General features: G+C 39.7%; 1 protein-coding gene across 1 annotated transcript in view; it reads right to left on the reverse strand.

Moving 5' to 3' along the window:
- abhd11 (abhydrolase domain containing 11) overlaps nucleotides 1–7,258 on the reverse strand; it is a 17,324-nt gene extending 10,066 nt beyond the window's left edge. The window contains exons 1-5 of the mRNA XM_046040641.1: nucleotides 6,988–7,258; nucleotides 5,188–5,323; nucleotides 4,622–4,795; nucleotides 4,220–4,390; nucleotides 3,282–3,463 (exon numbers count right to left, since the gene is read on the reverse strand). Coding sequence (XP_045896597.1) covers nucleotides 3,282–3,463; nucleotides 4,220–4,390; nucleotides 4,622–4,795; nucleotides 5,188–5,323; nucleotides 6,988–7,109 — 785 coding nt within the window. The 5' untranslated portion in view covers nucleotides 7,110–7,258. The remainder of the gene's footprint in view (nucleotides 1–3,281; nucleotides 3,464–4,219; nucleotides 4,391–4,621; nucleotides 4,796–5,187; nucleotides 5,324–6,987) is intronic.
- Nucleotides 7,259–13,248: the final 5,990 nt, after the last annotated feature.

The raw sequence follows: 13,248 nt of genomic DNA on the forward strand, positions 1-13,248 counted from the left end.
GCGGCGTGGCATGGATGCTATCAGCCTGTGGCACTGCTGAGGTGTTATGAAAGACCAGGATGCTTCAATAGCGGCCTTCAGCTCTTCTGCATTGTTCGGTCTCATGTCTTTCATCTTTCTCTTGGCAATGCCCGATAGAGTCTCTCTGGGGTTCAGGTCAGGCGAGTTTGCTGGCCAATCAAGCACAGTAATCCCATGGTCATTGAACCAGGTTTTGGTACTTTTGGCAGTGTGGGCAGGTGCCAAGTCCTGCTGGAAAATGAAGTCACCATCTCCATAAAGCTCGTCTGCTGAAGGAAGCATAAAGTGCTCTGAAATATCCTGGTAGACGGCTGCGCTGACTCTGGACTTAAAGCACAGTGGACCAACACCAGCAGAGGACATGGCTCCCCAAACCAACACGGACTGTGGAAACTTCACACTGGACTTCAAGCATCTTGGATTGTGTGCCTCTCCATTCTTCCTCCAGACTCTGGGACCTTGGTTTCCAAATGAGATGCAAAATTTGCTCTCATCAGAAAAGAGGACTTTGGACCACTGAGAAACAGAGCAGTTCTTTTTTTCTTTAGCCCAGGTAAGACGCTTCTGACGTTGTTTGTTGTTCAGGAGCGGCTTGACAAGAGGAATACGACGTTTGAAGCCCATGTCCAGGACCCGTCTGTGTGTGGTGGCTCTTGATGCAGTAACTCCAGCCTCAGTCCACTCCTTGTGAAGCTCCCCCGCACATTTGAATGGCCTTTTCCTGACAATCCTCTCCAGGCTACGGTCATCCCTGCTGCTTGTGCACCTTTTTCTTCCACACTTTTCCCTTCCACTTAACTTTCTATTAATGTGCCTTGATACAGCACTTTGAGAACATCCAACTTCTTTTGCAATTACCTTTTGAGGCTTTCCCTCCTTGTGGAGGGTGTCAATGATGGTTTTCTGCACAACTGTCAGGTCAGCAGTCTTCCCCATGATTGTGAATTCCACTGAACCAGACTGAGAGACCAATTAAAGGGGAACCCTTTGCAGGTGTTTTGGATTAATTAGCTGATTAGAGTGTGACACTTTGAGCCTACAATACTGAACCTTTTCACAATATTCTAATTTTCTGAGATTTTGAATTTGGGGTTTTCATAAGCTGTAAGCCATAATCATCGAAATTATATCAAATAAAGGCTTGAAATATCTCACTTTGCATGTAATGAGTCTATATAATATATTAGTTTCACCTTTTAAGTTGAATTACTGAAATAAATGAACTTTTGCACAATATGCAAAGTTTTCAAGTTTCACCTGTATTTAAATAATAATGAATATCAAATCAGATTCTTAAAGGTGGAGTAAGTGATTCTGGAGAAATCCAGCAACATGACAACCACTGTGATATAGAACAAACACCAAGTAATGTAACTAACATTAGCTAAGTTGTGGGTTACCATACTGTTGTTACCAGATTTTATTTCAGTGCACACACAGAACAGACAGCTGACAGACCCTGAGAAGACATTTTTTGACAAAAATATGTGTATTGGATTAGAATCGCTTAGACCACCTTTAAGGGAGGGGGGGGGGGGGGGGGGGGGGGGGGGGGGGGGGCAATTGCAACACCCTTGGATCAAGTCCAGCTGGGGAGTTTTGTTGCATGTCATTCCCTCTCCGTACTATTTCCACACAGTATAACGTGATGTTTGTTTGTGTGTGTGTCTGTAGAAGATCTGACTGATCCATAGACATATCAGTGGATGATGTTCAGGATCTTATCATTATACAAATTGGTGATATATTAGTTTGTCTAATTTGATGATGAGTGAAACAGATACATTTTATTGATACTACAGCATTAGTCCAAGAATATTACAGTTGATAAATTACACTAAAAATACCACAGTTAATCAATCTTGAAATGTTTATTAAAATAATAATGGTTAATAAGTAGCAATTGAATATTTACTAGTGTGTTTTCTCAGCAGTATTTTTATTTTCTGCTTTCCATTTTGAATTACACAGTATGTTACTTTTCATTTTCTTTGTTATTGTATTGTATTTTCGCAGTGTAATTTCAATTACCCATAAACAGTGTTGGGCAGTAACACATTACTGTAATAATATTACTTTTCCCAGTAACTAGTAGTGTAACTAATTACTTTTCTAAAATAGTAATATTATTACAGTTAATTACTGTACTGAATGCACCATCCTTGACGTGAAAGAGCGACTGTGCGGCAGCTCAGCAGCACTGGACTTTGTTGTTCATGTCAGCTGATAGCCAAAAACTAAAGGAAGAAAGGAGAACGAGGAGAGAGGCGTTCTTTCCACAGCTGTAAGTAGCTACTGCCATTATTGTGTCACAGTCTAAGATGCAAACAATATTGCCATCTATTGTAAACTTTCTGTGACCGGCAAAAAGCTTTCAACCACGAACAATTCTACATTTAATTTATGGAAGCATCTGCAGAAGCAGCGCAGCAACGTGAAACTTACAGAAAGAAACTATGGCAGCTGCTGCCACTGATGCCTGGACTCGTCGGGTGAGATTGGCGTTAATGTAACGTTTTGTAAAAATCCTGAATACTGCTCTTATAAATAGGCTACATGTGCAGAAAAACAGCTGTTCAAAAGTTGGGATTTACTAGCTTTATTTTTTTATTTCAGCCGGTTGAATTAAGAAACGTTAGGCCTAGGCTATATGCTTTGTTAAATACATACTCCTTGCTGCTGTTATGAATATAATATTAGTTAAAAAGTTGGGGGAGACTGTTTTGTTTAGGGGTGAAAGGGGTCGTAGTGAAAGCAGTGTTTCCCAAAATTAGCCTATAATTTGGATAATTATCAACGCTGACCGCCACATATAAATGTTCTACTTTTTTACTAGGCATATTTAAAATCAAATTTGATTGAGGAGCTGTACATATATTCTTGCAGCACCTCCTCTCGCTCGCTCGCTAGATTAACCCCCCCCCCAGTAAAGTACTAATATTACTTTTTTAAAGGAGTAATAAGTAACTAGTAATATATTACAATTTCAGAGTAACTTGCCCAAAACTGCCCATAAATCAGTGCTGTAGTACGCTTGCTTAATTTGTTGCTTCATGTTTTTACATGTGTAACTAATACAGCTCCCTAAGAGATAATAGTAGAATACAAAGCCTTTTTTAATGAAAATCCCATTTAGCATTAGTGCAAAAATTGCAACAAGCATAGGCTATTATTGCTATGATAAGCATTTCAGTGATTATTTAACGAGAAGGTGTTCTGTCCCTATAGAAATAAGTAGTCTGTGCTTGTGGTGTTTATACCTGATATAAGCAGAACTGGCTCCACCCAAAAACAGTGTAGGTCCTTCATAGATGTTGTCAATTCTGGGGAAGCTCATGATGTCCTCAAGGTGCGCTGAGATGGCATCTAAGTTGACCCTCCAGGCATAGTGGCCGTTCTGCTCCACCAGGTTAGTCAGTAGGAACTGACGCACCGAGCGCTCCTGTAGGAGGGATGGACATATTATGACTAGACGCCGGACTTAAAAACAAACTTAATTTTTAGGGTTATAGATTTGACTTTAAAGAAGTTATACTTATACTCAATATGTTTATTTTAACAATAGATCATATGACTACTTGTATGTGAAGGGAGATGCTTGATGCCATGTGGAATTTTTCCCTCGGCTTTGCAGTGTGTTTCACAACTGTCGTTTTTGTTTTTAAACCGCAACTTTAATGTCTTGTGTTCAGGCTCACCACTCTCATGGCGCCATTTTCAACCTCAGCAGGAAGCTCTTTTCAGCTAAAAATGCTCCAGACAGACAAAGTTAACTACTAGCTATTGAACATAATTCAGCATTTACCATCTAAAGAGCAAACTATTTCCCTCAGGAGTTGGTAGAGACCAAAAAAAGAGCTAAAAGAGCGTGAACATCGTACTTACATTAATCACATGGCCAAAAACACGAATCCTCATAAATGAAAATATTATTCTGTATCCCCTGGGTGAGTAAACAGGCCGCTGGTTGCTAACACATTTGCCATATCAACTTTAATAAGTGCTAATATGTATGCGCTGTGGTCACAACTTGTTTCAGTTATTGCAGGTTTTAATAGCAGATACAGGAATCTACTTGACAAGAAAGATAAAGTGCACTGCTGACAAACTAACATCGCAAGTTTAAATGATTGAAGAACAGCAAACATAAACCTATTTTAAAACACTGAATAGTGTAACATTAAAAAGGATTCTTGACCTTGACCAAACGGCGCAGCTGATCCTCAGCCATTCGCCGGGCGGTGGAACGTGGGATGTCGCTGGAGATCTTCACCTCCTGCATGGCTTGGATGTAATAGCGGAAGTTGGTGCGTGTGGTGGTCTGGGCAGGACTGATGTCCACTACCACCAACCTCTCCACTAAACCAGACTACAAACAGAGACAGATAGACTCAGGTCAACAGGAAGGAAAAGTGAGAAACAAAAAGATATTGGGGAAAAAAACAATGACAGAATGGAAACAGGGCAGTAAGGTGCGGCATGAACACAATAGGAGGATTATTCAGAGAATAGGAAGGTACAGTGAGAAAGGTCAGATGGCATCCAGCGAGGACACTGTAGCTTCACGATAAACTCATGGTGACATTTCTCCACTGCTAACCTGCGTCAGGGCGGTCATCATGGCCGTTTTTCCTCCCATGCTGTGGCCGATGAGGACGCACTTCTCAATGTGCAGCTGGGCGAGGAGGTGTTTCAAATCCCCGGTCATCGCTTCATAGGTCAACACCGAATTGTGAGGGCTGTTGCCATGGTTACGGGCATCTACAGTCAGCACCTAACTGGACAAAGGACAGTTAGGACTCTTGGAACGGGGGAAAGAGGCAACGGAGCAGAAACCAAAAAAAGAATTGTCAGCAGTTTCCTTTTTTTTGGGGGGGGATCCAAGTCAGGGGAGTGTTAGCACAAACAAATGCTGTATTGTGCACACGAAATGAAAAGTTTCTTTAAGCAAGCCAAAGAGCAGATAATCTAACTGTTTATTACAAAAGGTACAGACTGTTAAAGGGGTTGTATCAAATGACTGGCAGCACACTGGTTGATTGTACGTTCCCATGCCTGCTTTTATAAGAGGGTCAGTGTCAGACTACTGAGAACAAACTCAAACACATGAAAAAGAATTGTTTTTGATGTAACAATAGTGGTGTGATATCTTCATCGCTGCATTACCTTTCGGCCTGTGCGCTGCACCAAGGACTTCGCTATTGAGTGGAAGTTAGATTTGCTGCCAAAAAGGCCATGGAGGAACACAAGGGGAGTGCTCTCTCCTTTCCCATCGAAAACATCGTAGGTCAAGTTGACTGGGCTGGGGGGTACAAAAACATCCATGCTGATTAGTTAGAATCTCCCCGTTACGACAGAGACAGGAACAGTGATAAATCTAAGTGATGAAACTCTGCAATCTGTTGAAACTTTCAGGGAGTGGAAATGATGATTCAGTTTGTTCAACTTGCTTTTCTAATTTGACCTCTGTCCCAGACAAACTGGATATCAGGGGATATTATTCAAAGAGTAGAATCTCGGTGATATGTGACTTAATTCGGTAGAACTGTTTTGCTTCCACCTACTGGTAAAACATTAGATAACAATACGGATATGTTTGCTTTTATAAGTTTAAGTAATTTTTTCTATACAAACAACATTTCACTTGCCATTTATTGTCATGTGAGTGTGTAAATTGTAGCCTAAAAGAAAAGAAAAACAATGTTTGAGCTCTTTGACACAGCATATGTTAATGTAACAGTATACAGGTAGAAGACACAATTTTAACTGACCACTGATATAGAGGGTCTTTGTGAAGCTTTATTCATTTGATTTTGATTATTCCGTTATTTATTCAGTTTATACAATGTGACAATCTTCAAATTACTTAGTTAGGACTCCAAAACACAGAGATGACCAATTTCCAATTATATAAAACAGAGAAACAAACAAAATGCTCACATTTTAAAAGCACTAACCAGCAAAATATGCATACATTTAGCATATTTGCTTGATATATGACTTAAATGATCAATCAATCAACTGATAAATCAATTCATGGTTTCAGAACTAAAGTCTATGATGATTTTAAAGCGCCCTTTGTTTTGTGGTGCATTGTACTGCATTACAGGTGTCTAATCTAATAGTCCCTTATCTCTAGATAAATTGAACACTGTACTCTTCACAGATAGAGAACTAGTTTTGCAATATATTGGGTTACATTAGCTTTTCCTCAGCACACACAGTTACATATATACATATAAATCCAGTTGCTTATTGACTAGGTACACCTAGCTTAATCTAATGCAGTCTAGTAAATCCAACCTTCATACTTATAATAATGTGTCTACCCTCGATAAAAATGTGGTGGACAAAATATTAGACACCTCTCAATATAACACACGATATTATATCCATTCAGCCGAAATAATTCTTCTCTACACCAGTTTAAACAAAAACTGAGTAGTGTAACATTCATATTTATCACAGCGGTGTTGTATTAGATAGCATTATTTTTATCTAGCTAGGCTTTTTATTTACAGTCTATGGGCTTAACGTTACCTAATAAACTGGTAACCTAAGCATACATATAGCATAACGTTAGCATACCTTATGTCATTTAACGTTATACACGACCCTGCCGTTTTATTTAACGTTAGCTAAAGTTACGTTATATAACAGAATAAAATAAAGCAAGACAGAGAGTCTATCTCTAAAATCCTCTTTGTACCAGTGATAGTAGCTCAACTGCCAGGTTAACCCTCTTGCTAACCAGACATTTGAATGTCATTCAAAATGTAAACGGTGTAAAAGTTAACGGTTAATAAAGATGCTAAGACGCGACACGGTGACAAATTCACACGGCTGAGATAACTGTCTGATTTAAAAGAAAAACATTGGGCTGTTATGTCCACCAGGCACCAGCGCACCACGCTCCAGCCCAGGCAGACAGAGGGCATCAGTTAGCCGGGGAGCTAGCAGGGATACCTGGATGAGCTGGCTGTCTGGATGGGAGCCACCCCGCACACGTCCTGCTGTCCGAGGAAAAAACGGGACGATGGCCGGCCGCTCAGCAGTCCTCTCTGGATCAGGCGACAAAAAGCACTCATGGCAGCATATGCTCCGTTACCGAGCGGTGTACAAACAGCATGTGCTTTTAAAAACTGCCACAATGATAGTAGTAGATTCAGCGAGTGTGCATGAACCAGCAGCAGCTCCGGAGGTCGCGATTGAAGGGAGCCACAGTCTGTCAACAGCTGATGGTGCGTCATGACGTAGGACGCACATGAGCTGTGGCGGTTAGTTCCCCGAGTTTGGCCTCGCAGGTTCCGTAAAAAAATGTTAATCGTGAAGAACAACATGAACATATTGAACACATATTTATTTCTACTTGTACTTATTTATTTCATTTAGTATGAATATTTTGATTTGACCCTACATAGCTGTCCTCAGGCTACAGGAACACATTTCCACCCATTTTATTAAATATCTGTCGAAGCTGATGTATTCAAGAAATTAAATAGTATAAGTAATATATTGGTAAATAACATATTTTAAGAGTAAGGCAGGTCCTGAAAAGTCAGCAGAATTGGAAGAACAAGATCCGAGCCATCAACATATAGCCCTGCCTGCTGGTATAATAAACTGGCCAAAGGAGGAGATAGAGGCCACTGATATCAAGACAAGAAAGCTCCTCACAATGCATGGAGGGTTTCACCCCAAATCCAGCACCCTGAGACTGTAGCACTACACTAAGCAGAGCGAATGAGGCTGAGGGCTAGTGAGTGTCAAGACCACTGTCCAGGATGAAGCAACAAAGATCCAGGAGTACATCAGGAAGACTGACCCCAAAGATGAAGGGCTTAGTGAATAAATCAGGCAGCAGAAACCTGAGGGTGAGGACAAGGAAGATGAGGAACCTTCATGGAGAGGCAAGCCGCTGCATGGCATGTACCACCGACAAATAGAAGAAGTGGCTAATATCACAACTAGCCAGTGGCTAGAAAAGGCTGGACTAAAGAACAGCACAGAATCACTTATCATGGCAGCACAAGAACACGCACAAGATCAACAGAGGCTGGGGTCTACCACACTATACAGGACCCCAGGTGCAGACTGTGCAACGGCGGGGTATAAAATGCAGGCAGGAACAGCGTACATGGAACGCCATAACCAGGTAGCTGGCATAGTGTACAGGAACATCTGCCATGAGTATGGGCTGGAAGTCCCAAGGTCAAAATGGAAGACACCTCCTAAGGCAGTTGAGAATGATCGAGCTAAGATCCTGTGGGACTTCAAGATCCAGATTGACAAACTGGTGATTGCTAACCAACCAGACATTGTATTGATCGATAAACAGCAGAAGAAGGCTGCAGTGATAGATGTGGCAATCCCAAGCCACAGCAACATCAAGAAGAAGGAACTCAAAAAGCTTGAAAAATACCATGGGCTGAAAGAGGAGCTAGAAAAGATGTCGAGAGTAAAAGCAACAGTGGTGCCAGTACAATTGGAGCACTGGGGGCCATGACCCCCAAACTGGGTAAGTGGCTTCAGCAGATTCCAGGTACAACATCAGAGGTCTCTGTCCAGAAGAGTTCAGTCCTAGGAACAGCTAGATACTGTGCAGAACCCTCAAACTCCAACGCCTCTGGTAGGGGACCAGAGCTTGAGGATGACATGTACCACCCTACACGGGGTGAGAGGGGGATTTTTATTTTATATATAGGCCTATATATCAAATAACCGGAAGAACAATGAGCTGAATTCCCATGCAAAGTATCTATAAAGGTTAAAAAGCCCATACTCTTCTTTGTGTAATTTATGTTGATCAAAAACGACTACTTGTGTTTACTTTTCTCTCTACTTTCTCTTTTACATGTGGATTGAAATATATTTTTTGTCTCACTGTCCTGTTGAACATGATTGTAGTGACTGAAACACAGTCTTAAATGTATGCTCTTTGCAGTTTTGTCAACAAAGGAGGGCGAAGAAGCATCAACCTGAAGTAAAAATATACACATTGTATTTTTGAGCCATTAGGTGTCGCCACACTGTCACAATGTAGGATGCACCTTCTCACCCTTAACAAGATCATTTCCCCACAGCACCTCCCCATGAGAGCTTACAGTAAACGATCATGTCATTCATTGTGTTGTAGGAACATTTATAGAAGACAGGCCTGTAGGGGTCAAGCAAGGTATTAAGGTACAAGGAAACGTATTTACAGGTGCTCTTCATCCCGCACTGTACACATCAGTGCTGTAAACTATATGTCTGTTTGATGTCCTGTTTCATCCCTCTCTCTATCCTGTCCTGCTTTCTCACCAACACTCTGCTTTGATTTGTGATCAGTGCAGTTTATTTGTGTCCTTATATCTGTGGCTCCTGTCATATACTGGAATATCAGTCAAACTATCTGTCTAAAGGCCTGGAGAATCTGGCCTCCTTTGCTGTGTCTCCAAACATTCATTGCTATGGGAGACGGGTCTGCTGGGATAAAGCATGCTGTGAGCTGTCACCATAGTGACGGCAGACAGAAGCCCAGGGGAGGACATGGTTCAAGTCCAACTGAGAAAAGAAAAGAGAACTGGCAGATGAGTGTGCATTGTATCACCTTAAACAGCATATAAAAACTGCCAGCATGATATTTCTGATGCTAATGTACTTTCCCCAACAATATTCTTCAACGGTCACCTTTTTAAGCTATGAACCTTTTCGAAATACTGCATTTATTCCAAACAATTCAAATGATATCAAGTGATACTGTATGGCAGCAAGTTGGAAAATTGCACCACAATGGCAGACACACAATTAGAAATATCACAGTAAAATACATACAATATATCAATGTACATTTAAAACTACAATTTATCCATTTTAAAATAAATAGATACATGCAAGAGAGGAAGGAGGCCAAGTGTTATACAAAAACAATAAGCTGAGATTCACTAAACACTGGTCAAATGAGACAAAACAAACAAGAATTAAAGACTGAAAACCAACTCATCATCAAGACAGACAGCTTTAAAGTTAAAACAAGAATTTTATATGAATTAAAATGAAAAAACACAAAAAATGTAAAAGAAAGAAATAGACAGTGGGATTGCTGGTCATGTGACCTACACAGTGCAGATTTAACACACCTGTGAGTGTTTTTGCAATTTCACTTTGTGAACCTGAAGTAGCCAGAGGTGAAACCTGTTGTTCATATTAAATATAGCAAAGTCATTTCAGTGTGTGATGGCTTGTTTTTGATCTTTGAGTTTTAAAGTAAAGTTTGTTCTTCCGTTTAACTAGAAAATGGACAAATTAAGTACACCTTGCATCCCTGAGTACTGTGAGTGAGTTACTGTGTAATGAAGTTAACGCCAGCTCTTCTTCATGTCACACAGAACATAGTCTTTGTTCTCAACCTGCTCTTTTCAAAGTGCCTGCACATGTACATTTGTTTTTCTAGTTTTTTTTTTAACTATAAGAGAAACATCTGTAAAGATGAAGCATTTGATCCGTTTTTGGATTGAGCTGTCGGCAGAAAACTTGAACCATTATTCTTATACAGAGTGATTAAATAAAGCATCTATGCTTTTATAGCTGACTTGCTTAAATTTTCCCACATGTGTGATGCATTTTTATTTTAATAGTTTATTTGAGAGTTTGTTTAATCAAAACAAACTATAAATGAAAAGAGAAGGCTTCTTTTCGTCTGTTGTCAGATATTAAAAAGGCACCATAAAAATAGGAGAAATTATAAAATACCTACAACGCACAAGATTACACAGACTTACCAATAAATAATGCCACCATATAACACATACTGGGTTTTAAACTACAAAAAGAAAAGGAGTAGTAGGATCATGTCCCAGTGCATCATTATTTAGTAAAAACAAAAGAGCTTAACTTATACAAAAGTACACAAAGTATACTTTATGAACCACTGAGCTACACTATATAATCATAAATTGTGTTTCAGCTGAAGACCCTCTGTTAAGATAAGTCACATAAACCAAAGTGTTATTGGCCTACAGAGAAATATTGTCTGCTGTCACACAAGAAAATGTGCATGTCAGGTTTGTTATACTATCATGTGCCACTTGGAGCGTCATTTTAATTTTCATGCCGAATGTGCTCGCATGGTTTCGGCCCTGTTAATCAAATGTCTGCTGATTTACGATATAAGAGACATTAACTTCTGCTTTCACCGTTACATTATTATACTTTATTTAGAGGGATATTGGAAATGTATGATGATGAGAAATGTTTTGATATTACAAACAGGAAACAGACGTAAAAGGGACAGTATCAGAAGTCAGAAAACAGAAGTCATGGCACAACAACCACCCTCTGACCGTTCACACTACATACAGTACATATACTACAGTCCTGGTGTCAACATCAAGGAGCTACGTGGAGATGTCATTTGTCTATACCACCGCCAAAACAGTCACAGGAGACCTCTGCAGAGGAGGGCATGGTCAAAACTCAGATCATTGTGCTGTCTTTTTTATATTGCTTTCTAAAACCTTTATCTGTGGAAGCTCAGATCATGTTCTTGTTTTGTCTCAGGTGCTAGGAGGCGGGAAAAGATTGACTCTGATAGACAACAGCATGAGCCAACATGGTCCTTCCAAATGACCAGAGTGGGAGCGGTATCCTCATGTCAAAGTACAAGATTTACTGCAAAGATATATTACAAATGCATACACAAAATAGAGGGTGGAGAAGTATTTTCATCAAGAAAGCAAAATAATCTCTAATAGATAAAATAATTTATCCTGCTGTGTATTTGTAGATTTTGGGCTTCAGGTGCTGAATAGCTATCCTATATATATATATATATATATACTAAATTTGTATTTATTTAAGGTCTAGACCGTATTCTTTATATTATTAAATATATTGCACCTTGTGTGGGAGTACTGCCTAATCAAGTCTCTTCTGAGTCCTCTAAGCTTTGTAATAAATAATAAAATGTCTGTAATGTAGCTTTTTCAACTGATAGTTTATCTGCTTTACACAACTTTACAGTCCATCAGTCAATGAGGTTAAACTATCAGTGATAAACTGGGCTAATACTTTCTTGACTCTCTATCAGGTACCTGTTGGACTTTGTTGTTCGGTCATCATCTTGTTTGCAAGAAATCTGCAACCTGTCAACTTCACCTGTTCCTGCTGGAAACAGAAGTTGACATTCAAATGTGCTATGAATGACATTTGTGTGGTCTAAAAGAACAATAGCCTTTATTTAATTTTTGCTCTGTAACGCTACTCTAGTTCTCACTTTGTTCTCTTCATATAATCAATATTCACAGTGGTTACTTTCACAGTAAGATACTCTGGTGCAGACATAAAAATGATTTGTTCCATGTTTAATTTACTCTTCTTTCCTTGTATTCTATTACAGTACATTAAAGGTACCACGTGGAGTTTTTGACCACTGGTGAGACTATGGAGCGATGTTTTTACAAGAGGGTCATCGATGGTTTTATATCATGCAGGCCCATGAGCATGCAGGCCTGTTTTGTTTTTTCTTTTGTTTAATCTATGTCACAGTTTGTCTCTCCGTGCCTCCTCTCCAGAACTCCCTTTCATTGCCATTTTCCATTCATTCACTTTTCCCACAATTTCCCCATCACCTGTCTGCCCCACCCATCTATCAATCAATTTTCCTGCTGCCTTGACTGTCTGCAATTCGGTCCTGCCCTTGTTGCCACTGTCTCCCACCCCCTTGACAAATGCATCATTGTGAAAAATACCCATCCCAGTTTCCCAGAGCTCAAGGGGACATCTTCAGATGACTTGTTTGTCCAACCAATAAACGGTTAAATACTGGAACCAGTAAAGGTTTGGCAGTGATGCTTGAAAATTGTCTTAAATGACTTATCACTTAATCATTCAATCATTGAACTCAAATTTAATTAATTTAAGATGTGGTCAGATCAGTTTCTATCGCAACTTCTGCATACCATGATTTGTGGCTTTGTTGTAATTTAATACTGATACTGCTGTGGATAGAGGATTTTTATCTCTGTCCTGCATGTCCCTCATGAGAGAAGTTCTTGAACTGACACCAAAACCTGATATTCTGGTTGTCTCTGTAGATAAAAAACAATCATACTCATAAGACAACCTTAGTGAATGGATGCAAGGTGTGTGGCAGGCGGCTAAGTACTTAAACATTTTAGGGTGGATACAGAACAATAAGCTTCAGTCTTTTGTACAGAAAAGATGACAATTTACTGAAACATAACT

This window comes from Micropterus dolomieu, linkage group LG23 (assembly GCF_021292245.1).
Source record: "Micropterus dolomieu isolate WLL.071019.BEF.003 ecotype Adirondacks linkage group LG23, ASM2129224v1, whole genome shotgun sequence".
Lineage (NCBI taxonomy): Eukaryota > Metazoa > Chordata > Actinopteri > Centrarchiformes > Centrarchidae > Micropterus > Micropterus dolomieu.